This window comes from Loxodonta africana, chromosome 24 (genome assembly GCF_030014295.1).
Source record: "Loxodonta africana isolate mLoxAfr1 chromosome 24, mLoxAfr1.hap2, whole genome shotgun sequence".
NCBI classification, from domain to species: Eukaryota; Metazoa; Chordata; class Mammalia; order Proboscidea; family Elephantidae; genus Loxodonta; species Loxodonta africana.
This window is the reverse complement of record NC_087365.1, coordinates 9,198,560-9,222,824: the sequence shown is the minus strand read 5'-3', so window position 1 is coordinate 9,222,824 and position 24,265 is coordinate 9,198,560. Positions and strand designations below refer to the sequence as shown.

The window sequence follows — 24,265 nt, the reverse complement described above, 5'->3', positions numbered from 1 at the left end:
CTCTGCTCCATTTGCTCTGGCTTTCATCTAACTTCTCTGAGAAAGGACCAGATGCTCTAATGAGGGGCACCAGATACCAGATATATTTGGAGATCAGGAGAAACGCACTGGTAGCTTTCCACTCGAGACGTCTACCTTCTCCCAGCTTCTCAGTGCATTTTCTAAGCATCACTCACCAGCGAGTCTTATTATCCCTTTCTGCAAATGGTAGAAAAAGTGGTGCAGTCCAGCTAAAAGGGCTCACTGGAAGCTATAGGGAAAGCCACATGTGCAGCTCAAAATAGAAACCAAGAGCTCTGGGAAGCTCAGATAGCTCAAGATGGTCCTTTAATCTCCAGGCCCTTCTGTGTCTTTATAGACAATAACCTTTCCCTGAAAGAGTTTTTTTTCCTAATGACAGGGCTGCCAATTCTCCCTCCATGATGTTGTAAAAAGGTGACATTTAACAGAGGAAACTGAAACTCTAATTGACTTCTCCTAAAGCAGAAAAACAAGTGCCTTATATTCCTTCCCTTGGCCAGATGTTTGTAATTGTCCCCTTGGGATTCTACCTTGAGGGAAGCTGAAGAGGCAAAATAGGACTGGCCGCTTGAATTAGTCTAGTGATATACTCAAGATTTTTTTTAACTGCCTGGTGGAAGACAGGGAGAGCCCATCCAAGGAAGAGAGTTCTAGCACATCAGTAGACCCTGGGGCCAATGCAGCCCCAGCATCTCTTCCAATGAAAAAGAACTGGAGTCAAACCCTCCTCCATTTCCAGACTGGGTATATGGGGACTAGGACTATTTGGATTAGTTGTGTTATGTGCTTTGGCTAAGGGAAGCTTAGCAGAGATGATGTGAGCAAAGTCTTGAAATGTACTTGTGCAGGGGTCTTGTGCTTCTATCTTCATCATGAGAAGAACATGCCCCAGGGAGCCTACTGATCCAGGAGGGATGAGAGACACCTGGAGCCTAGGGCCTAGCTCTGCTGAATCCAGCCTAGATTTACCAATCCGCAGCAACTCCGCAAACATATAAGCAAGACATAATTGCTTATTGTTGTAATCCACTGAGTTTGATGGTGGCTTGTTATACAGCACATGTTACAGCTGACTGATACAGGGCCATTGAAAGGAGAATAGACAGAGGTTCTTAGTGTGCTATGGACAATCTTGCAATAGTGCCCAGATTGTTAGTAGCTAGTTACTGTGTTGTTGTTAGTTGTCGTTGAGTTGACTCTGACTCATGGAAACCAGTGTACAACAGAACAAAATGTTACCCAGTCCTGGGTCATCTTCACAATCATCGGTATGCTCAAGTCCATTGTTGTGGCCACTGTGTGTTTTGAGTGCCTTCTAACATATGAGGTTCATCTTCTAGAGTTATAGTGGAAAAGTGATTCCATGTGATTCTTGGAATTTTCATTGGCTAGTTTTCAGAAGACTTCCAAGCTTTTCTTCCTAGTCTGTCTTAGTCTGGAAGCTCCATTGAAACCTGCCTTCCATGGGTAACCCTGCTGGTATTTAAAATACCTGTGGCATAGCTTCTAGTATCATAGCAAAATGCAGGCCACCACAGGACAACAAATTGACAGAAGAGTGGTGGAATAACTGTGAGAAGAACTGAATTCAATGAGGATTATTTTATTTCATGTATTTTAAATAGAGTGAACCACACTGTGTGTTCTGAAGGTCTGGCCTACCTGTTCACTTCTTGACAGTAGCTATTATGAATCATTTCCAATGACTTCTTCCCCATTTCTTCCTCAGTAGGTATGTTGGCAACTGTCTATGACTCAATCCTGGGCTGATCCGCAAACACCCATACACTCACCCCCTAGATTCTACAATTAACATTTTGCTGTATTTGCTTTATTATGTATCTGTCCACTATCCATCTTTCTATCCATTCATCAATCCATCTTATTTCTTTAAAGTTTCAAAATAAGTTGCAGACATCAATATACTTCATCACTAAACACTTCAGTATGCATATTATTAACTAGAGTTCAATACTTGTTTTGAGTTTTTTTTTTTTTCCTTTTTCATAAAAATTTACACACAGTGAAATACACAAATCCGAAGCATATGCTTTGGTGAATTTTGACCAGTGCCCACCCTCATCACCCTGCAGGTGTCCTCAGACCCTTTCCCAGCCCACCTGCATGTCAAGGTAGACACTATTATGATGTTTTTCCACCATAGATTAGTTTTGCCTGTTTTATAATTTTGTGTAAATTCATATGGAGCGTTGGTGGCATAGTGGTTAAGACTGGCTGCTAACCAAAAGGTCAGCAGTTCGAATGCACCAGGTGCCCCTTGGAAACCCTGTGGGGCAGTTCTGCTCTGTCTTCTGGGGCCACTATGAGCCGAAATTGCCTGGTCAGCACCTGGCTTGGTGGGTTATGTAGTCTTTTGTGTCCAGCTTCTTCTTTTCAGTGTGAAGAGATTCGTCCACGCTGTGTCATTCAGGATTCTCATTTTTAAGTGAGTCATTAGATGACATCTTTTGCAGACTGTTCTTTACCTTAAAATTTGGGGATTCTGTGATGCGTATGCCAATACGCTAAACCAAAACAAAAAAATAAAAAACCAAATCCATTGCCATCAAGTTAAATTCTGACTCATAGTGACCCTATAGGACAGAGTAGAATTGCCCTATGTGGCCTCCAAGGCTGTAATCTTTACAGAAGCGTTGCCACATCTTTCTCCCGGCAGATACAGTAAACCAAAACCAAAACCAAACAAACAGAAAATCCTCTGAGGTTGAGCCGATTCTGATTCATAGCGACTCTATAGGTCAGAGTAGAACTGCCCCATAGGGTTTCCAAGGAGCAGCTGGTGAATTTGAATTGCTGACTTTTTGGTTAGCAGCCAACCAACCACTGCACCACCCGGGCTCCAACAGATAGAGCAATCTTTAACTAATACACTTTAACGGAACAGCCTTCTCAAGCAAGCATTTCTCCTGCTTGTCCGTCAAAGATCTCCTTCTTTGGTTTTCATCTCTCCCCCTCTCCCTCCCTTGTTTAGGGGTGGTAAATCTTTCAAAACTGCTGAAGAAATTTATCGAGATTTGTCTCATAGGCACAGTGTTTTACTTACTTATTTTTTATGTTTGTATTGCAGTAAAACATATAATCACACACACACACACACAAAAATGCCATTTAAACTACTCCTGAGTGTACAATTCAGCGACATTAGTGACATTCACTATGCAGGCACAGTGAGTTTCATTACCTGAGTTCTGCAGACACAGGAGCTGGCCAAGCTCTTATAACTACATCTGACTTTTTCCCAAGGGGTTGTCAGCAGTTTATCCTTAGCAGGGTTAGGGGTGTGATTGAGAGACTTGGCAATTTGTTCTTCTTACTATTTCTCTGCTCTGGTTGTCTGCGTATCAGGGTCCATAGCAGTGGATGGGAAAAATAAAAGTAAAGTGACAGTGTCCTCCAGAATACCTAAATGCCAGTGCTCAGCCTGCTTAACCACGTTATTCCCTAGACTTAGCTTGAGCTAATTAGGCTGCTTCTAGTGTGGCTGGTGGCTTTGTACTTTGTCAATTTAGCTGAGCTGGAACTGCGTTTTTTTAGAATTCTCGTTCCCTGCAGATTTCTGTGGTTAGCACGGACCATGTGACCTTGAGTGATATTTGAAAGGCAAGTGAAGCAGCACTGTATCCTTTTTACATCTGAAAGTTGGCACAGTCCACCAGGCCCAGTTGCAGCCCGTGTGAATTGTCCCTGTTCTGCTGGCTCACTCTGACTTGTGGCAGCAGCCAGCCACAACTCCTACTTCAGCTTTTCTAACTCCTAGGTCTGTGCGTGCAGCCCCTAGGTGACGGCGGGGCCTGTGGCAACGTCAGCTCCCCCATCTCCCTCTTCAGCTTCTCTGACTTCTGGTCTAGGCTGCCTGCCCTCCTGAGCTTAGGCCCAGCACCAGCTGTAGGAGCAACATCTGTACATAAACTGCTTAACCCACTCCCACAAATGTACAAGGTCAAATCCCCATAACAAACCTCATAGTCCCTACCATTTCTAATGATTCTGTGTCTGATTGCACCCTGAGGGCACCGCTCAGGGGTTAACCTTTCCCACCACGGAGGATGGGCAGCATTCACTGCTGCTTTCTCTCTCTCTTCTCGCTCACTCCCACTTTGGTTCCAGGTTCCACACGTCTCCACGCAACCACCAGGTTCAGGCAGTCCTGGCCAGGCCAGCCTCAAAGGGTGACTCTTGCTGAACCTGAGCCAGTCCTCACCAATGAGATGGGGAAGAAGTCCATTGAGGGGCCTCTGGAAAATAGGCCTTCTGGATCAAGAGAAGTATGGGAGAAAATGGCTTTCTTTTGTTCCACTGGACGTTGCCTGAAACTATTGTTGCCGTCTTGTAGCCATAAGGGGAGCTGGCCTCAGAGAACACGCCTCAGACAGCAGATTAGGAAGATGGAAGGAAAGACCTGGAGTCTTTGAAGACTCATTGAGCCACTGAAGAAACCAACTCTGGGAGGACCAACTCTGGCATGGCCAGCTCATCCCTGTTTGCCCAGGACTTTTCTGGTTTTAACACTGAAGCTCTTGTGTCCTGGGAAGCCCCTCAGTCCTGAGCAAAGCAGGCGGTTGGTCTCTCTAGCACTGCCTCAGGACTTCTTTTATGTGAGGTAATATTTCCATTCACTGTTTAAGCCTTTCGAGTTGTGGCTGTTCTTGGTGCTTGTAGCTGAAAGTATCCTGAATGTTATGGGACAGTAAAAGAATGTGCCTTTGTTTCTGACAGCAGTTATAAAGGAGGAATTCTAAAAAAAAATGTAGTATCAATACCATTGAAAAAGTGCATCGCTTATCTTAGAAAATGTATCTGTGTATGTGTGTGTGTTTTATTTTGTCTATTCACAAACAGTTTCATTAATTTATGGGCAGGCGTACCTTACCTGCCCGTATTTTACCGAATACAAAAAGCTGCCACTTAGGCATGGGTATAACATACACAAAGATAAATATAACTGTTCTATTTTAGGTATACACATGCCTTTTGGCCTTTCTTTAGCTCTGTCCTAAAATAAGAGTGCCCTCACATGGGCCAGATCCCCGAATGACAGAGGCTTAACTAAGGTATGGCAAGTATTGCACAGGCCCTGGGTGCAGGCGGCCACTGAGTAGTTTCTATTAACTGGGTACGGCCGGAGGCACATCTACAGAAAATGGTGCCTATGGCAAGCACTGAAGTTGCGCCCCTCTCCAAACATGGGACGTGCTTCTTTTTGATAACTTTACCATAATATCAACTCAAAAATACCATCCTTGAGGAAGGACATTGGGCTATGTTGGTTTTATAGAAACTGCTCAGTGGTGTCCCACACCCAGGGCCAGCGCAATACCGTAGATGCACGCTGCATGCCTTTTGGGGGCAGGGGAGAGTGGGAGCTGATCTCTGTTCTATACATTTAATTGCCTCAATTCAGGTATTAGAATTTTAAGAGTATATTTTAACATGAGTTTGGTGTAGTCCAGTGATTTTTTTTTTTCCCAGAAAGAAAGACTTATAGGACTTGATAATGTCCTCCTGTGGTTGTGGAAGATTCGTTGCATTATTGGTCCCCAGTTCTTTCCCCCTTCCTGTGGCCTTCCTATGTACCTTGCCACACTGCCCGGTAGTGTCCTCAGCTTCCCGGATCTCCCGCGATGACTTGGATTGCCCATGTTTTGTTCTTTGGCCCATAGGTGCAAGAAGAGGCTTGAGAAGCACTCTCCGAGTTGAGATTGTTCACTCATGCCTCTGCTTCCACCATGACAACACTCCCAGGCTAGCCTGGTGGAGAATGAGAATCACATGGCCCAGGCACCCGTGTTGCCACAGTTGATAGCCAGACAACTGCCAGACATGTGAGTGAGCCCAGAGGAGACCAGAAGGAGCACCCAGCTGAACCCAGCCTAAATCGACGACCCATTGATTTGTGATCTAACATTGATTTGTGATCTAAATAAATGCTTCTTGCTTTGAGCCACTGAGTTTGGGGGTGGTTTGTTATATAGAATTATTGTGACAATTGATGGCTAAGATATGTTTTTCCTACCAGGGACAATTTGGGATGGGCTATGAATGTGTTGACTTTACATGTTGGGCTTGTCCCCCAGGAATGCCAATGGGAAATCCTATGTGTCTATTTAAATTTAATTGTGATTAAATGAAGTTAAAAATTCAGTTTTCCAGTTGCACTAGCCATATATTAAGTGCCCAAAATTCACATAGGGCTAGTGGCTACAGCTTTGGATAGTGCAGATAGAGACATTTTAATTATCACAGAAAATTCTATTGGACGGTTCCGGTCCCAGTGCTTATACTCAAATTTCATATTTACAGAATCCATTCTGTTTAACTTTTAGTTTCTGTGACCCATTGATTCTGGCAGCCCTTCACTCTACCAGTTTGAGAAAATGAGTTATTGTTTTCTAGGTTATTATATAAAACTCAAGCTAGCCTGTTTTGACACCTACAACGCTAAATATTCTCTTAGTTTACATGTCATAAAGCTGGCCATAAAGTGGAATCTTTATTTATTTAAGTATGCAGGCAGAAAGGAGTACGGAGGGAGTAACTTCTCTTCCAGGCAGAGTGAGGCTGTGGGAGGGCGTGAGGCCAGCTGAGAGAACCCCCATGAGCATGGCCCAACTTGAGTTGTAAAAACCACAGTGAAACCTGATGGGGGAAAAAAGAAGAAAATGATGCACGAAAGGGAATATTGGGCAAAAATCAGGAATGCCCATGCTCCACCAGGCTAGGTTCCCCTGTACTCATCTCTGATTTAGGGGCTTGAGCTAGAATTTTCTAGAATGAAAGTCCTTTCCTCATCCTCTGGTTTCCTCAAGGAGGGATTTTCCATTAAAGTAATTCCCCACCCCACCCCACCCCAAATTGCTCTTGCTCTCTCTCTACCCCTTAAATTACTGGGATGGGGTGACTTTTGTGAGTGGTAAGCCTGGCAGTATTAACCCAGCTCCTGTACTATTACACTCCACATGCAGAGCCTCCCAGGATGATTTGTGGGTGAGTCCACCTTGAATTCTGGGGTTAGTAGGCAGGCCCACTGAGTCCTCACATTAAGCCTGGTCCTCTAACTATGCTTCTATCAGTGATAAAGGCAGAAGTTTGGTTTCCATCTGCCATTCCTTATCTTATTTCTCAATTTCTTCAGAGTCCAGGTGGTGACGAGAAATGCTGTTTACTGGATGTTCCCACAGAGACCTGAAGCAGGTCTTGGGAATGTGTTTCCCGAGGCTGTCCTGGGCTAGCCTTGGGCTGCGTTTGTGCTCTGGTCTTCCAGGTTAGCCTGTATCTGACCCCAAAATCGGAAGCACATCTAAGCTGGATATTTGTGTGGATTTACTGCATGGTGGGCAGGACTTGATAGAAGCCAACAGCTTGAACTGCATGGTGGGCAGGACTTGATAGACGCCAACAGCTTGAACTGAAGTTTCAGGAAGGACAGAGCTTGGATGGAAAGAGAGGACAGGATCCCCAAACCTGGAGGCAGGAAGCTCAAGGCAGGTGTAAAAGGGGAGTGTAAAAACCAGCTGGTCTGAGTGAAGGGCTCCTGGGGGGTCACGATGAGAGCATGCCTGCAGAACCAGGCAGGGATCATTTTGAAACTTTGCATTTTGAGCTATGTTCTATGAACTTACCTTGGAAGGGAATGATGGACTTCGAAGGCGTTTAATTAGAGGAACGACATGCTCAGAGTGTGTTTTCTAATGGAGATATAATTCACAAACCATAAACATCACGATTTTAAAGTATACAACTCAATGGTTTTTAGCATATTCACAAGGTTCTACAACCACTGACACACTATATAATTCCCAAGCACTCCATCACCTTGAACAGAAATTCCCATACCCTTTAGTACTCCCCATTTATCCCTACTCCACCCCTTGGAAACCACTAATCTACTTTCTATCTCTATGGATTTGCTCATTCTAGAAATTTCATATAAATGGAACCAGACGATGTGTAGCCTTTTTCGTCTGGCTGCTTTCACGTAGCATAATATTTTCAAAGTTCATCCATGTTGTAGCATGTTTTGGTACTTTATTTCCCTTTTTATGGCTGAATAATATTCTATTATATGGTACCTGGAATTAGTCAAACTTGAGGTTAAGGGGATAGTCCTCCAGAGACTTCCAAGTCTGCTCAAGACTTCAGACACCAGCTGCAAGTTTGGGGTAGCCGGGCCCATCCACACTTCTGATCAGCTGGTTACAAATTGTGGGGTCCCCACACATTCCTTTAAATCCAATAATTTGTTAGAATAACTCACAGAATGACTCAGGAAAGTGCTATACTTATGATTACAGTTTTATTATAACAAAAGGATATAAATAAGAACCAGTGAAGAGACACATAGAGTGAAACCTGGGACTGGGAGGGTGCCAAACACAAAGCTTCTGAGTCCTCAGAGAGTATTGCCAACCCAGGTAGGCTCTTATGAGCTTCAGTGTCCAGAGTTTTTATTATATAAACATGATTGATTGAATCATTACCTACATAATTGAACTCAATCTCCAGCTCCCACCCCCAAAAGTTGGGCTGATATAACGTGGCTCAAAGCACCAACCCTCTAATCGCATGACCAGCCCCTATCCTGAGTCATCTCATTAGCATAAACTATCTAGGGGGATACATTGAGTCACCTTGTTAGTATAAACCGTCAAATGTGGTCCCAGGGACCCACCATGAATAACAAAAACAATCCTATCACTCAGGAAATTCCAAGGCTTTAGAGGTTATCCTCCAGGAGCTAAGACAAAGACTAGACCTGTCTTTCAAACAAAAACAAAAAACCAAACCCATTGCCGTCAAGTTGATTCCAACTTATAGTGACCTGTCTTTAGGTAAGGCCAAATTCCTTACAAATATAACTACACCATACTCTATTTATCTACTCATTAGCTGATAGACGTTTGGGTTGTTTCCGTTTTGGCTGTTATGAATAGTGTTGTTAGGAAAATCTGCACAAGTTTTTGTATGAGCATATGTTTTCAAGTCTCTTGGCTGTACACCTAGGAGCGGACTTGCTGGGTTGTATGGTAACTCGTTGTTAAACTTTTTGAGGAACTGCCAATCTGTGTCTGCTTGATTTTACATTCCCACCAGGAGAATATGAGGGTTCCAATTTCTCCACATCCTTGTCTATACTTTTTATTTCCCATCTTTTTGATTATAGCCATTCTAGTGGGTGTAAGTGGTATCTCATTGTGGCTTTGATTTGCATTTCTGTAATGGCCAGTGATACTGAGTATATTTTTATATTCTTCTTAGCCATCTGTATATCTTCTTTGGAGAAATGTCTATTCAAATTCTTTGTCCATGTTTTAGAGTTCTTTATATATTCTGGATACTAACCCTTTATCAGATATATGATTTGCAAAAATTTTCTCCCGTTCTGTGAGTTGTTTCTTCACTTTTTGATAGTGTCCTTTGATGCACAAAGGATTTTGGTATTTATCAAATCCACTTTATCTGGTTTTTCTTTGGTTGTTTGAGCTTTTGGTGTCATATCTAAGTAACGGTTGCCTATTCCAAGGTCATGAAGATTTACACCTATGTTTTCTTCTAAGAGTTTGTAGCTTTAGCTCCTACATTTAGGTCTTTGATCTATTTTGGGTTAATTTTCATATGTAATATAAGAACATGGACCCAACTTTGTTCTTTTACACGTAGAAATCCAGTTGTTCCAGCACCATTTGTTGGAAAGACTATTCTTTCACCATTGAATGGTCTTGGCACCCTTGTCGAAAACCAATCTACTCTCAATTCTGTTTCATTAATCTATATGTCTGTCCTTATGCCTGTACCACACTGCCTTGGTTACTGAAGTTTTATAGTAGGTTTTCTACCACTGAAATCAGCAAGTGTGAGGCCTCCAACTTTGTTCATTATCTGAGTGTTTTTTTCTTAAGCATTTACCTGGTAGAGGAAAGTTCAGCCAAAAAGACGAGAAATAGTGTGATGGTAAGGAGACTGACCATAGCCACGTGGGAAGTGTCAGTGATAACCCTGTGAACCCAGCTTGTGAGTTCTGCTGTTTAGATATTTATATATGTTTCCCTCTTCTACTAGTCTATAAAGAGTTTTGTAGACATATTTGGTTTCCTTTGTGTATTGTCAAAAGTGCCCAGTACAATGCCTTCCACATAATAGTAGGTGCTCAGTAAATATTTGTTGAATGAATGGTCGTGAAGGCAACCTTAGGGTACTTGAGTACTCACATTGCCCAAATTCCTGTAGAACTCTTGGGGAAGTTCAGCGAAGAAATGATCTCAGGAATTCTGAAACGTTTCCTCAGAACTCCTGATTTTCAGAAACGGGCCCTCAGGGCTCAGGAGGCGATGACAATGAATGTGGGAATGGGGAGCCCCCGCCTTGCCTGAAGTGAGTGGTATTTCTTTTTCAATGTTGGCTGGTTGTTGCCAAGCAGGAAGGCAGGTCCAGGGTCTTCCCATGCATAAGAAAAGCCAGAAATCTGGATTTTAAATGTGAAATCTCTCCCTTTTTAAATGTCAGTAGCTGTGGCAGATTGCATGTTTGGTTCCAATTTTTCACCCTGTCGTGGCCTCATCGTGGGCACTGTGGGCTTCTCCAGCCTGTGACCTGGGGCCTGGCTATAAGAGTTGTTTTTGCTGCAGATAAAAAAACAAAAACCAGACACATTGCCACTGAGTTGATTCTGACTCATGGTGACCCCATGTGTGCAGAGTAGAACTGTGCTCCGTAGAGTTTTCAAGGCTGTGACCTTTCAGAGGCAGATCGCTAGAGATTTCTTCCAAGGTGCCTTTGGGTGGCTTTGAGCCAGCAACCTTTCAGTTAATGGTCAAGTGCTACATGGCAGCAATGGCAGTGAGCCAGTGACAAACTTGGGCCTTAAGAGGCCAAGCATGTTTTGCTTGCTACTCTTGTGCTCCTTCATGGCCACAGGAGGAACAGGCCTGGCTAACCCAGTGGTCCCAGGAAGAGGATGAGGGACATATAGGTCCCAGGAGAGCTGCCCAGCCACCCCACAGATGTGTGAGAAATAAACCCTTAATGTTGTAAGCTGCTGAAATTTTGAGGTTTTTTGATACACAACGTAATGTAGCAATAGCTAACTGATACAGAAAGTAATTAAAAAGTTAAAATTTTGCAGCATAATGTAATGATAGTTGCTGGTATTGATATAAGAAAATACCAAACCCATTGATGTCGAGTGGATTCCGACTCATAGCAACCCTGTAGGACAGAGTACAACTGCCCCATAGGGTTCCCAAGGAGTGGCTGGTAGATTTGAACTGCCAACCTTTTGGTTAGTAGCCAATCTCTTAACCACTGTGCCACCAGGGCTCCATGATATTGATAGAAGAACCAATTAAAAAAATTAGAATTCAGTATTCTAGATTTGGCTTGTGATCTCTGATTTAGAAAGCAGCAATGCAGACCTGACCGTACATCCTTTTTTTTTTTTTTTTTTTTTAGTGAGGTCTATTGAGGTATAATTTATATACAGTGAATTTATCCTTTCTAGTGTAAGAGTGTAGTCGTTAAGTGCTATGGCTGCTAACCAAAGGATCAGCAGTTCAAATCTGCCAGGCGTTCGTTGGAAGCTCTATGGGGCAGTTCTACTCTGTCCTATAGGGTTGCTATGAGTCGGAATTGACTTGATGGCACTGGATTTGGTTTTTTGGTTTTAGTGTAAGGTCTTCATTGAGTTTTGACAAATGTATACAATCATGCAACCACCACCATGATCAAGACAAAGAAGAATTCTATCACCGCCCCCCTCCCCAAAATTCCTCTGTGCCCTTTGGTAGACAAACCCATTCTTCACCCCACAGGAAACCACTGATCATTTTTCTGTTCCTATAGTTTTGTTATTTTTAGAATGTCATGTAAGTGGGATCATAGTACACAGTCCTTGAATCTAGCCTTCTTTCACTCAGCATAATGCATCATGAGATTCATCCATGTTGTTGAGTATATCAATAGCTTATTCCTTTTAATTGCCATATATCCATTCTATGAATACACTGCAATTTGCTTACCCACTTTGTTAGTGAACGGGAGATTAACAGCATAAGATATATGCTTTCATTTCCCTTGGGTAAATAACTAGGAGTGGAAAATATGGTACATGTATGTTCAGCTTTAAGACCTTGCCAAGCAGCTTTCCACAGTATCAGCATCATTTTGCATTCCCAGTGCGTGAGAGTTCCAGTTGCTCTTAGTCCTCATCAACACTCGGCATTGCCAGTCTTTGTAATTTTAGCCATTCTTGTGGATATAAAGAGATATCTCTTTATAGTTTTAGTTTGCATTTCTCTAGTGACTAATGATGTTGAGCACCTTTTCATGTACTGATTGGCCATTCCCATTGGAAATCTTTTCATGGCAGAAATAACCCACCTAGAAACTCTTGAAGGGATTGGGAGAAGAACACTTTTTCTTTAGAGAAAGATACATTTTTATGTCTTAATTTATAATGACAATGCAACCACAATAAATCTTATTCCAAAAGTGCCAGATGAAACAAAAATCATGCCTTTGAAATGTCCAAAACCATAAACTGTTAGATCCAAATTTATTAGCTATCTGCCTTTTGACAAGTCGCCCTCTCAATTTCCTCGTTTGTAAATTGAGAATAATATTAGCAACTACTTTAGGATATTGTGAAGATTAAAGTGCTTAGTACAGTGCTTGGAAAATTGTAATTATTCCATAAATGTTAATAATAATAATACCAATAACAATAATTATTGGCCCAACTGTTAAGCTCTTCAGTATTTTTTTAAAAAATCTGTAAAAAGCTTAAGAAAAAAAGAATTTTTTAAACTTAAAAATGTTCAGTTTATTTCTTTTTGGTTTGTATCATGTTATTCCCAAACTGTGTTTGTTTATTTTTTAATTGGAAACTTTACTTGAGGAGAAACTATGAGATTGTTTTTATTTTCAAACAAGTGAAATGTGACAGGTGTGGGGGGCATACATACGCTCCCACGTTGTAGTTCGACATGTATCTGATTTTAATGAGGGTAGCAATTCCCTAGGGATCTTGTTAAAATACAGACACTAATTGAGTAGATCTGGGGTGGGTCCTGAGAATCTGCATTTCTAACCAGGTCCCAGGGTATGCTGCTGCTTGTCCACAGCCCACACTTTGAGTAGTAAGAGTGTAGACAAAAACAACTGAGTGTGTAGTCTGACCCAGATGGGGACCTTCATATCATCACCTCAGCCCAGTCCGATCCCTAAATGTCTGTCTTCTGTGTGGAAAGACAGCAGGTTGTAACTGTCCCAAGACTTGGCCATTCCAGATCTTGAGAGCCAGCCTACAAGGACTGGTGTGCATGCCCAGATGTTACTTCATTTCTACTCTGTACCAGTCAGCTAGTGTCACAATAGTGCGGAATAATAAACCCCTCCAAAACCCAGAGACTTAATACAAGAATTTATGCTTATGCTCATGGGTTCACAGGTTAATTTGCTATTTGGTTGATCTAGACTGGGCTCTACCGGGCTTGGGTCCAGGTCAGTTCCACATGTCTCTCATCTTCCCTGGACCAGTGGCTACCCAGGGCTTGATCTCATGGTGACGGCAAACTCATCAGTCCTCCGCTCATATACGTCCGTTAATACCCCACTGGGCAAAGCAAATGCACGGCCATGGCCATCTTCAATGGAATGAGGAAATTGACTCACAAAGAAGCTATGGCGAGGGTCTGGGTGAATCATTCTATTCTGGTGTATGACGAATTGAGAGTCATCATTTGATCTATCACATTCTTTTTGCAGAGCAAGACGTGAAATTCTGCTGAGATAACAACCTCACTCCCTGCCATCGATGCCATTTCCTGAAGCCATATCCAACATCATAGAAAATGTGTCAGGACACAGAGTGAGCCCCCACCACCACCTCTGTGGAGGCTGCCTGCCGCTACTGTCACTGTCCTGGAACTCAAAGATAGGTGGGATGTACGCCTATTAGAATGGCGACATTAAAAAACAAATAAAACCTGACAGTATCAAGTGCAAGGATGCAAAGCAGCTGGAATTCTCATCCATTTGCTGGTGGGAATGCACAAGTGTACAGCCCCTTTGGGAAGACTTTCTGAAAACCTCCCAAGTAGAAGCTCATCCCAGATGTCCTTCCTAGAAGGGATAGCTACCTTGCCTATTCACTTATTTGGATTGTTTAAAAAGTTCAAAAATATTTATATATGGTGAAATACAGTCTAAAGTATACAGTTGGGTGAGTTATGGCAAGTGTGCACCCAAGTAATCACCACAGTCAAGATACAGTGCATTCCAATAATCTCAGAAAATCCCCTAAAACCTTTCCCAGACCCAAGCTCCAGGCAACCACTAATCTTCCTTCTGTCACTATAGATTGGTTTGACTCTTCTAGAACATCACATAGAAATGGAAGCAAACAATGTGTATAGTCTTTTATGTCTTCCTTCTACATGCTGACGAATTCCATTTATTTACTAAATTACAGCATTGGAGAAATGTCAGCCCAAGGCAGGCTTTGGTGGCTCCTGGGAATGGCAGACACTGTCAGTGCTCCCCTTCCTCTGGCCCCCCATATCCATTGCGCTTACACTGCGGTGCCCTGCACCTGCCTCAGGACTTTCTCTGGCCGCTAAAGCCTGCTTTGCTGACTTCTCCACAAGCTGGAATGAATCCCCCAGGAGCAGTGGCAAGTGGGAGTGGTGTATTAATCCCCAGCTCCCCTGCCTTCTTGTGGGGCTGGGGGTCACTCAGAGGTACCCGTCTATACAAGTTTCTCAGGGTTTTCTAGAGTTTCCCCTCAAGACTGAGCTGCAGTCATCCACATAACTCCTTGAGCACACACCCTCTCTGGGCTGCTTCACTTCCACACCTCACCTCCCCACTTCCTAACGCCCCCTCATGAGTTCAACTGCTTGAACTTGAATCCTTGTCTCGGGTTCTCCATCTGGGGTTGCACACTCAAGACACTGGGAAAGATATAGGGTTCAGACAAGAGGCCACTGGCTGCTGTGCAGCCACCTTATACCCCCTGCCTGTGAAGTTTGTCTTTGATCTGAGCAGTTACTATACAGCTGTTATCACAGTTGGTTCTTTTTAACAGCTTCTTTCCTCCCCATGGTGTAAGTCCCTTGTGAGCAGGGATCACGCATTTGCCCTTTTGTGCTCCATGAAGGGCCTGCACATTAAGCTGGGCGGAGTAGGCCCTCATCACCCTGATATGAACAGCCCATCCTGTGAGTACTTACCAGGCCGAGCTGTGGGCCCAGCACTGCAAACAACTTGATTGGAGTTGGCAGCTGCCATGAGAGTGGGCAGTCCTCTTGGAAACCAGATTGTTCAGGGAAAAAGGATTTTCATTTTCAGATGTGCTATGAAAACATGGCTTCATGTTCCTGTGATGAGTTGAAAGGTATGGGGTTTTTCACTGTGAAAATCCTGGTTTAGGGTCTCTGGGTCTTGGGTCTTTGGTGGTGGTGTTGTTAGTTGCCATCAAGTTGACTTCGACTCATAGTGACCCCATGTACAGCAGAATGAAACGTTGCTTGTCCTTTGTCATCCTCACAATTGCCAGCATGTTCTAGTCTGTTGTGGCAATTGTGCCAATCCTTCTCACCAAGGGTCTCTCACACCTTTGTTGACCCTCTATTTCACCAAACATGGTGCCTTCCTCTAGCAATTGATCCCTCCTCATGATATGTCCAAAGGAAGCAAGTCAGACAATGTTCTGTTGTGATCCATAAGGATTCCGTTGGCTAATATTCAGAAGTAGATTGTCAGGCCTTTTTCTCCTAGTCTGTCTTAATATGGAAGCTCTACTAAAAACTAACCACTGTCTCCTGCCTGGAGGGGAGATAAGAGGGTGGAGGGGGTTAGAGGCTGGCGAAATGGATACGAAAAGAGAGAGTGAAGGGAGAGAGTGGGCTGTCTCGTTAGGGGGAGAGTAATTGGGAGTGTGTAGCAAGGTGTATATGGGTTTTTGTGTGAGAGACTGACTTGATTTGTAAACTTTCACTTAAAGCACAATAAAAATTATTAACAAACAAACAAACAAACCTATCCACCATCAGTGACCTTGCTGGTATTTGAAATACTGTGGCATAGCTTCCAGCATCACAGCAACATGCAAGCCATCTGACAAACTGACAGATGGGTGGTGGGGGTCTTTGGCAGGGAAACTGTAAGACCTTCTTCAGGGGTCTCATGGGGACAGTTTCATATTGGTAGGGAAGCAGACCTCCCCCTGCAGTTTGAAGAAGGCATCAGGGGCTCCTGCTTGTTCAGGCCTCTGTGTACACTGTAGGTGATGCCATGCTCAAGACAGCTGGTGGGGGACCCCATGCTCAGGATGACTGGTGGGGACCCCATGCTCAAGATGGCTGGTGGGGGACCCTGTGCTCAAGACAGCTGGTAGGGAACCCCATGCTCAGGATGACTGGTGTTGGACCCCATGCTCAAGATGGCTGGTGGTGGACCCCATGCTCAGGATGGCTGGTGGGGGACCCCATGCTCAGGATGGCTGGTGGGGGACCCCATGCTCAGAATGACTAGTGGGGGACCCCATGCTCAAGACAACTGGTGGGAAACCGCATGCTCAAGATGGCTAGGGAGCTACAGAGTCACATGGCAGTAAATTTCTTAGTATGAAAACTTGTGTTCAGGTATTTGCGTTGGTCAAAACTCAGCAAATATACACTTAAGATTTGTGCATTTGATTGTATGTCAATTTTACATTAAAGAAGAGTAAACAAATTTTGACCTCTAATAAATGCTCTGCATACTTCAGTGTTTAGGGGGTCCTGGTGTCTGCAATTTACTTTGAAGTGCATAAAAAATAAGGTGGAGTGAGTCAAACAATTATCGTAAAATGTTAATGATAGAACACCAAAGAAACAACAAAAAAAACCCAGTTGTTGTGGAGTCAACTCCAGCTCATGGTGACCCCGTGTGTGTTCAAGTAGAACTGTGCTCCACAGGGTTTCCAATGACTGATTGTTTTTGGACGTAGATTGCCAAAACTTGCTTCCAAGGTACTTCTGGGTAGACTAGAACCTCCAACCTTAAACACTGAGCCACTCAGGGACTAATAATAGAATATTGATTGGTATACTGGTGTTCATTGTATAAAAATCTTTCAACTTTGCAATGTGTTTGAAATTTTTTATAGTAAGATGTTGAAAAAATTGTATTTGATTTAAGAAAACAGAGACAGTGCACACTCATCACAAACAAAAGCAGAAACATAAAGTAGAAAGTGAAGGTCCTTCTCCCTCCTTGCATCTGTGGACAGTAAGGTGCAGCCTCCTTGTCTGAGGCCCTCAGTGCAAGAGTGACCTTGGTGACATAGATTTGTTCCCACTCGGGGCAGTGGGGTGGGCAATACTCCTGATCCCACTCTCACATTCTATTTGACTCAAGTGTGAGTGAATGAACCTGCCCAGTGTCAGGCTGGCAGGTGGGAGATGGGTTTATAAACTTTCAGCAGTTTGTAAAATGTCCACGTTGTGTTAGAAATGAGGAGGTCAGCAAAAAGAGACAAGTGATCTGTCATTGAAAAGTAACGAGACAGATCTTTCTAAGAGGACATGTGGTTTCTCCTTGTTCCCCTCCTAGGCACGCTGGAGGAGGCTGTGGGTACCTGCATTAAGCACGTTTGGTTGTCTACATCCAGCCCTGTTCTTTTCTTCCTTGTTAACACAACTCCAATTGTGTTCAAGTGGCAGGGTGTCCCACCGAGAGGAGTGTATCTGGAGAGGCCTAAGGAGGTCATGGTAATTCCATCCTTCTTTGCCAGTAATTGTCTAGGGATGGTCGTGTGACCCAGTTCTCACCAATGAGACAAATGGGAAGTCTCGAGGGCTTCTGGGAAGAACTTTACTCTCTAGTAAGAAACAGGTCCAAGGAGAGTATTGTTTTGGTTTTGGTTTTTGCCTCTTTCTGTTTGGGGTGCTGCCTTGTGAGAATGTGGTGGAAAGTGTTACTGCAGTAAAGTGGCTATGAAGTGACAAGTTGGAGACAAAAGTCAGCAAGCCAGGATGGTAGATTTGGTGGAGGGTGGGGCTGGAAAAGCATAGAGATACCGGCTGACTTGGTTGAGACATCAAAATACCCGACTTCCAGACTTTTTGTAAAGAGAACGAAAATGTCCTGATGAGTTAAGCCATAGGTTTTCAAACTTGAGCATGTATTGAAATGTCACAGAAGGCTTGTTAAAGCCCAGTTTGCTGGGCCTACCCTCAGAGTTTCTGATTCAGCTACTCTGGGATGAGGCCTGAGAACCTGCTTTCCTGACAAGCTCCCAGGTCATACTGATGCTGTCGTTTTGGGGCGCCCACTTTGGAACTACTGGGTTAAGCCATTACTAGTTTTTTCTGTGGTGGTAGTTGTTGCTTGGAGCTAAAAGCATCCTATTTAATAAAATGGCTTTGCTTTTTTTTTTCCAGGGAGCAGGTCTCTAAGCCTCTCAAACTCATTAAAATATTTAAGGAAGCCATCGGAAGCTAAAAGCCATGAATCTGCTGTGACTAGATTCTTGATTCTGGATGGCAATTGGAGAGAAGAAATATCAGCGGACTGTGGAAGGTCACCTCTGATTGGAGGGTGCAGGTCTTCTTGCAGGCAGACAGAGGTGGACCAGTCAGGGCAAGGGCACAGTGCGTTGGAGGGCAGCAGTAAGTGGAGCAGTATCTGTTGAGAATTAAAACTGACCAAAATTTGGTCTATTTTTTCTTATCACTATGTGGTGACAACTGTAAACAATATCACTGATTAAATTGTGTATGGGCTGTGGAACTGTGTCTCCCTCTGACACTGAGACAGGGGAGTGACAGACCCAATTTAGGACCCATCTGAATAATTCAGCAAGGACAACCCTGCCCTTGAGGTTAAGTAGATGCAGGTGTCAGCGGGGCTCACTTCTCCTCTGTTGGCTATTCACAGTGGACTCTCTGGGGGAATTACCTGCTTCTTTATTTTAAATTCTCTGTATACTTAGTCCATACCTGGTGACCTCTTGTTAAAGACTTAGCTTTGGAGGCCACTGGATTTGTTTAACTGCTCTGTTATGGATTGAGTTATAATCCCAAAAAAGTTATGTTGAAGTCCTAAACCTTGTATGTAAATATGGTCCTGTTTGGTAATAGGGGTTTGCTTTTGTATGTTATTGAGGTGATATTAGAGAAGGGTGGGTTCCAAACCTAATCATTTCTGAGTGGTATCTTATAAAAAGAGCAGAATAGACAGAGCAACACATACATAGGGAGAAGACAGATGAATCTACAAGCCTAGAAATGCCACGGCTTGTAGCAGCTACTAGAAACTGAAAGAGACAAAGAAGGACCTTCCGCTAGAGCCAATGCCCTGAATTTGTACTTCTAGCCTCCTGAACTGTGAGAAAAGAAATTTCTGTTCTTTAAATCACCCACTTGTGGTAGTTTTTGTTACGGCAACATTAGGTAACTAAGAAATGTTCCTGCTGATAACACCAGCTTATCCATCCATCATCGAAAACGTACTGGAGTCTTTTTTATTCCACTGCATGCCTCCCAGAGAGAACAAAGTTACCAGCAACTTCATTTAGTATTGTATAACTGGCAAGAGGCAGTATGGTGTAGGAAAGAAAGGACACAGGTACCAACTTGACAGAGCTTCCAGTGGCTAAATCTGGGATAATTTGAGCAAGAAAATAATGATAATAACTGATTATGACCCACAGACTAAACTAAATATCTACAAGTACATACTGATATGAACAAATAAATAAATGGGGAGAAGGGACAGCTTCCCTTACAACAATATTCCAATTGTTAAACCTAAAGAGAATGAGAAGAATAGAAAATGACCATTTGGCAAACATCAGTTATTGTTGCATGCTTGGACCATGGATAGGTGCAAAAATCGGTAGATGAAAGTATGATGCAGGATATCTGCAATATCTCAAAGCATCTCCTCACAAGATACTTCTTAATAACAAAGATTAAATAGTAACCTTGTAGTGGAGAAACCTGGCAGACATCACCTTAGCCAAGTGATCAAGGTCAACATCACCACTAATGGGCATATGAACATCGTATGCCCCCTGTATGATGCACTGAGAAAGGCACAAGTTTCTCTCTGTAGTATTCTTGCCAAAAAATCATAACCTCCATCTAATCCTGAGACAACATCAGACAGACCCAAACCAAAGGATATTTTACAGAATAACTGGCCAGTATTTTTCACAAGTATCTGGGTCAAGATAGACAAAGACTGAAGAACTATCCCATATTAGAGGCAACTAATGAGACAGAAAAACTAAATGTGATGTGGGATCCTGGACCAGATTCTGAATTCTGGACCAGAACATGACATTAATGGAACAATTGGCAAAAATTGAGTAAAATCAGTAGACTAGTTAATAACATCATTCATTTCCTGGCTTAGATTATTGTACTGTAGTCACATAAGATGTTAACATGAGTGAAGGGTATACAGGAAGTCTGTACTATTTTTGCAACCTTTTGATAAGTCTGAAATAACTCCAAAATAAAAAGTAAAAAAACAAAGCGGGCTCTAGATTCATTCTATCTCAATTCAAGCCTGGCTACACTACCTACTGGTTGTGTGACTTTGGGCAAGTCACTTGTCTTCTTGCCTCAGTTTTCTCATCTGTAAAAATGGGAATAAGAATAGTACCTACCTCATAGGGCTGTAACGAGGATTAAATGTGTCCATACGGTGTACAGTGCTATATTATTATACACAATTATCATAGGAGACTAGCAGCATCTTTTGCTGATTTTAGGATATTTCTTTCTTTTTTAATTTTTTATCCTCATTGTGCTTCTGGAAGGTTTCAGATATAGCCACTTCTCCCTCCAACAGCAGCCAGACAAAGCCAACCCAGTGCCAGAATCATGCTTTAAGGACCATCCACATTTAAAGGAATTAGAATAACTGCCTGCTTGGAAACCCTGATGGCATAGTGGTTATAGAGCTATGGCTGCTAACCACAAGGTCGGCAGTTTGAGTCCACCAGGTGCTCCTTGGAAACCCAATGGGGCAGTTCTGCTCTGTCCTATAGGGTCACTGTGAGTTGGAATTAACTTGATGGCAACAGGTTTCTTTCTTTTTTTTTTTTAACCTGCTTGGTTAGGATTGCTCCCTGGGAGATACCTGTGTTGGAGACAGAGCTCATGTCACCAAAGAATGCCCAGGATCAGTTTGCCCTGTTCCCATTATGTGTCCAGACCTTCTTGGGGTTGTGGGACCAACAGCCCTGAATGACTTGGGGCGGGGTGTGGATCTGCCTCACAATGACCTGTCTGAGGCCCTGCTCCATGTCACATTTTAACATTTGTTTGTTCAATAAGACTACAGCACACGCACCAGCCCCAATGCCTGCCAGGGCCTGATCTTTGATGTCACAATCTGGCTGTGGGTATTAAGCTGGCCACAGCTGCTCACAAACCAGATGGCAAGTTCAAGAGGACATGCACAGAAGATGTGGAAGAGAATCGACCATCCACCCAAGATCAAAGCAGGGAATGGACCTCAGGCAGGCCAGTTCAAGACGCTGGGATCAGCTGGGGAATCTGCCGTGCCACACCCCCTAGAGCTGTCAGAATTCCAGAGCTTCCCAGTGTTCGAGGACATTAGCCGTCACATCAAAGAAGTGGGGGCCCAGCTGGTAAAGAAAGTCAATGCCATCTTTCAGCTAGACATCACCAAAGATGGGAAGACCATTCTGCAGTGGACCGTTGACTTAAAGAATGGTCCTGGGGACATGTACCTGGGATCAGCAAGGCTCCCAGCAGACACCATCTTCACAATCCCAGAGCCCATCTTTATGGAGCTGGTTTTGGGCAAAATGAACCCACAGAAGGCTTTCCTTGCTGGCAAATTCAAAGTGAGCGGCAGAGTTCTGCTTGGCCAGAAGCTGGAGAGAGTTTTCAAAGACTGGGCTAAACTTTAAGCACACAAAACTACCAAGGAAATCAGAACTTCTCTCCAATTATGTCAAGCAGAAACCATGCTTAAACTGAAGATTAAAACAAAAAAGTATTCAATATTTTTACTCAAATTCTTCCTATTCAAGTTTGATTACTTTTCCTGCTGATGTGTAAATTTGCAGTGAGGGTTCTTGAGCAGTAAAGAGTGTTGGAGTTCATCACCAAAAATCTTTGTCTTTTTCTTTTTTTTAGCTGTTTTTATGCCATTATTTGCCAGGACGAAATCCACATGTAGAGATTTGGGTGATAAAAAAAAAATGACAGCTGGTTTTTTAATGCTTCAATGATTGAGTTCCCGAGAATTTGTACTTTTGTTTTTTTTAAGCGTGGTGCTTTGGGGGAAAGAAGTGATGACAACCATTGTGCAAATTTGCATCCCACTTGGTAACCTGGGTTTGCAAGGAGACTTTAATGCAGGGTGGCTATGTTCTAAGACAGGGTGGCGCCACAGCTCTGCATGTGGGACACAGGCAGGAGAGAGAATGATGCCCTCAGCATATTATAACTTCTGATGGATTTAATTTAGGATCCAGGGGAATCGAAGGGCTCGAGAGATGTTCTGGGCCTGTAGTTCTTAAACATGAGCGTGCATCGGAATCACCTGGAAGGCTGGTGAAAGCGTGGGTGATGACTATGATTACTCTCTTGTAGACCAATGAGATGCTACCACTATTTAAAGCCTCTCCTGGAGCTAGGTTAGCCCTTTTCAGTGAGCCGGTTCTGAAGCTTCGCTGCTGTTAGGAGCTTGTGCATCGAGCATTTTACAAAATCAAAGGTCATCCTGGGAGATATTCTCTTCTGGGAGCCTGGTCCACACACTGTTTGAGAGGACTAGGATGAAGCTGGCTGCAGCCTGATGTGACCTCCTTATGAGTGAGTATGTGTCTGTAGTTCCCATGTGATCTCTGTGTCCCTTTACCTTGTAGGTTAAATATACAAAGTATGGACACTGTGAAACCCATGTGACAATTATACCAAAATGGCCATGCTCAAACACACGCCTACCATATGATCCAGTCATTGCATTCTTTGGTTTTTATCTAAGAGAAATGAAAGCAGATAGCCATGCAAAAAACTTGTATATGAATATTTATGGGAGCTGTATTTGTAACAGCCCTAAACTGGAAATAAACCAAAGGACCATCAACAGGTAAATGGAGGAATACATTGCAGTATGTCCATACAATGGAATACTACTCAACAGTGAAAGGAATGAACTATTGATACACACAGCAACATGGGTGTCATGGATTGAATTGTGTCCCCCCAGAATATGTGTCAACTTGGTTAGGCCCCGATTTCCAGTATTGTGTGGTTGTCCTCCATTTTGTGATTTTCCTATGTGTCATAAATCATGGTCTCTGCCTGTGGTTAAAGAGGAGTAGGGTGGGATGTAACACCTTTGCTCAGGTCACATCCCTGATCCAATGTAAAGGGAGTTTCCCTTTGGTGTGGCCTGCACCACTTTTTATTTTACAAGAGATAAACGGAAAGGGAAGCAAGCAGAGAATTGGGGACCTCATACCACCAAGAAAGAAGCACGAGGAGCAGAGCGTGGATTGGGGTTCCTGCGTGGAGAAGCTCCTAGTGCAGGGGAAGATGGACGAGCAGGACCTCCCTCCAGAGTGGACAGAGAGAGAAAGCTCTTCCCCTGGAGCTGACAGTCTGAATTTGGTCTTCTAGTCTACTTGCCCAAACCCAGTGCCATTGAGTCGATTCGGACTCATAGTGTGCTATGAGTCTAGTCTACTAGACTGTGAGAAAATAAATTTCTCTTTGTTAAAGCAGCACTAGATGACTAAGACAGTGGGTGAATCTGAAAATAATTATGCTGAGCGAATAAGCTAGAGAAAAACAAATATATGATCCTATTTTTTGTATTTATATAAAACACTAGGAGATGCACCCTATAGTGACAGAAAAAAGAGTAGTGGTTGCCAAGAGATGGGGACATGGAGGTGGGAAAAAGGGGAAGGAAATATGACAAAGGTTCACAGGGAGAGCTGGCGGTGATGAATATGTTCATTATCTTGGTAATGATTGGTTTCATAGGTATATGCATGTCAGAACATCAAATTATACACGTTTATATATCAAATGCAGTTTATTATGTGTCAATTTAAGCTTCTTGAAACTTTCGTTTTTTAAACTGCTGTGGTCTATTCAAAACACGGCTTTGTACGGTTGATTCCTGAAGGTGACCCTATAGCTCTACCGTCCTCAAAGCTAAATGAGTCCTCTGATCTCGCTGCATGTTG

The 24,265-nt window shown here is 43.2% G+C and overlaps 2 protein-coding genes across 2 annotated transcripts in view; both read left to right on the top strand.

The window, feature by feature from the left end:
- The window catches only part of DTD1 (D-aminoacyl-tRNA deacylase 1), a 264,370-nt gene extending 250,447 nt beyond the window's left edge, over positions 1–13,923 (top strand). Inside the window, exon 6 of the mRNA XM_064275735.1 lies at positions 13,801–13,923. The gene's annotated coding sequence lies outside the window, so the exon portion shown is untranslated. The remainder of the gene's footprint in view (positions 1–13,800) is intronic.
- A 334-nt stretch (positions 13,924–14,257) lies between these two features.
- SCP2D1 (SCP2 sterol binding domain containing 1) lies at positions 14,258–23,848 on the top strand. Its single transcript, XM_064275736.1, has one exon. The coding sequence runs from the start codon at positions 21,470–21,472 to the stop codon at positions 21,968–21,970; it is 501 nt and encodes a 166-aa protein (XP_064131806.1). The 5' UTR covers positions 14,258–21,469; the 3' UTR covers positions 21,971–23,848.
- The last annotated feature ends 417 nt before the right edge of the window (positions 23,849–24,265 follow it).

Bases quoted from the DNA above. Each gene is read 5' to 3' on its own strand.
- SCP2D1 (XM_064275736.1), top strand. From the start codon at position 21,470: ATGGCAAGTTCAAGAGGACATGCACAGAAGATGTGGAAGAGAATCGAC.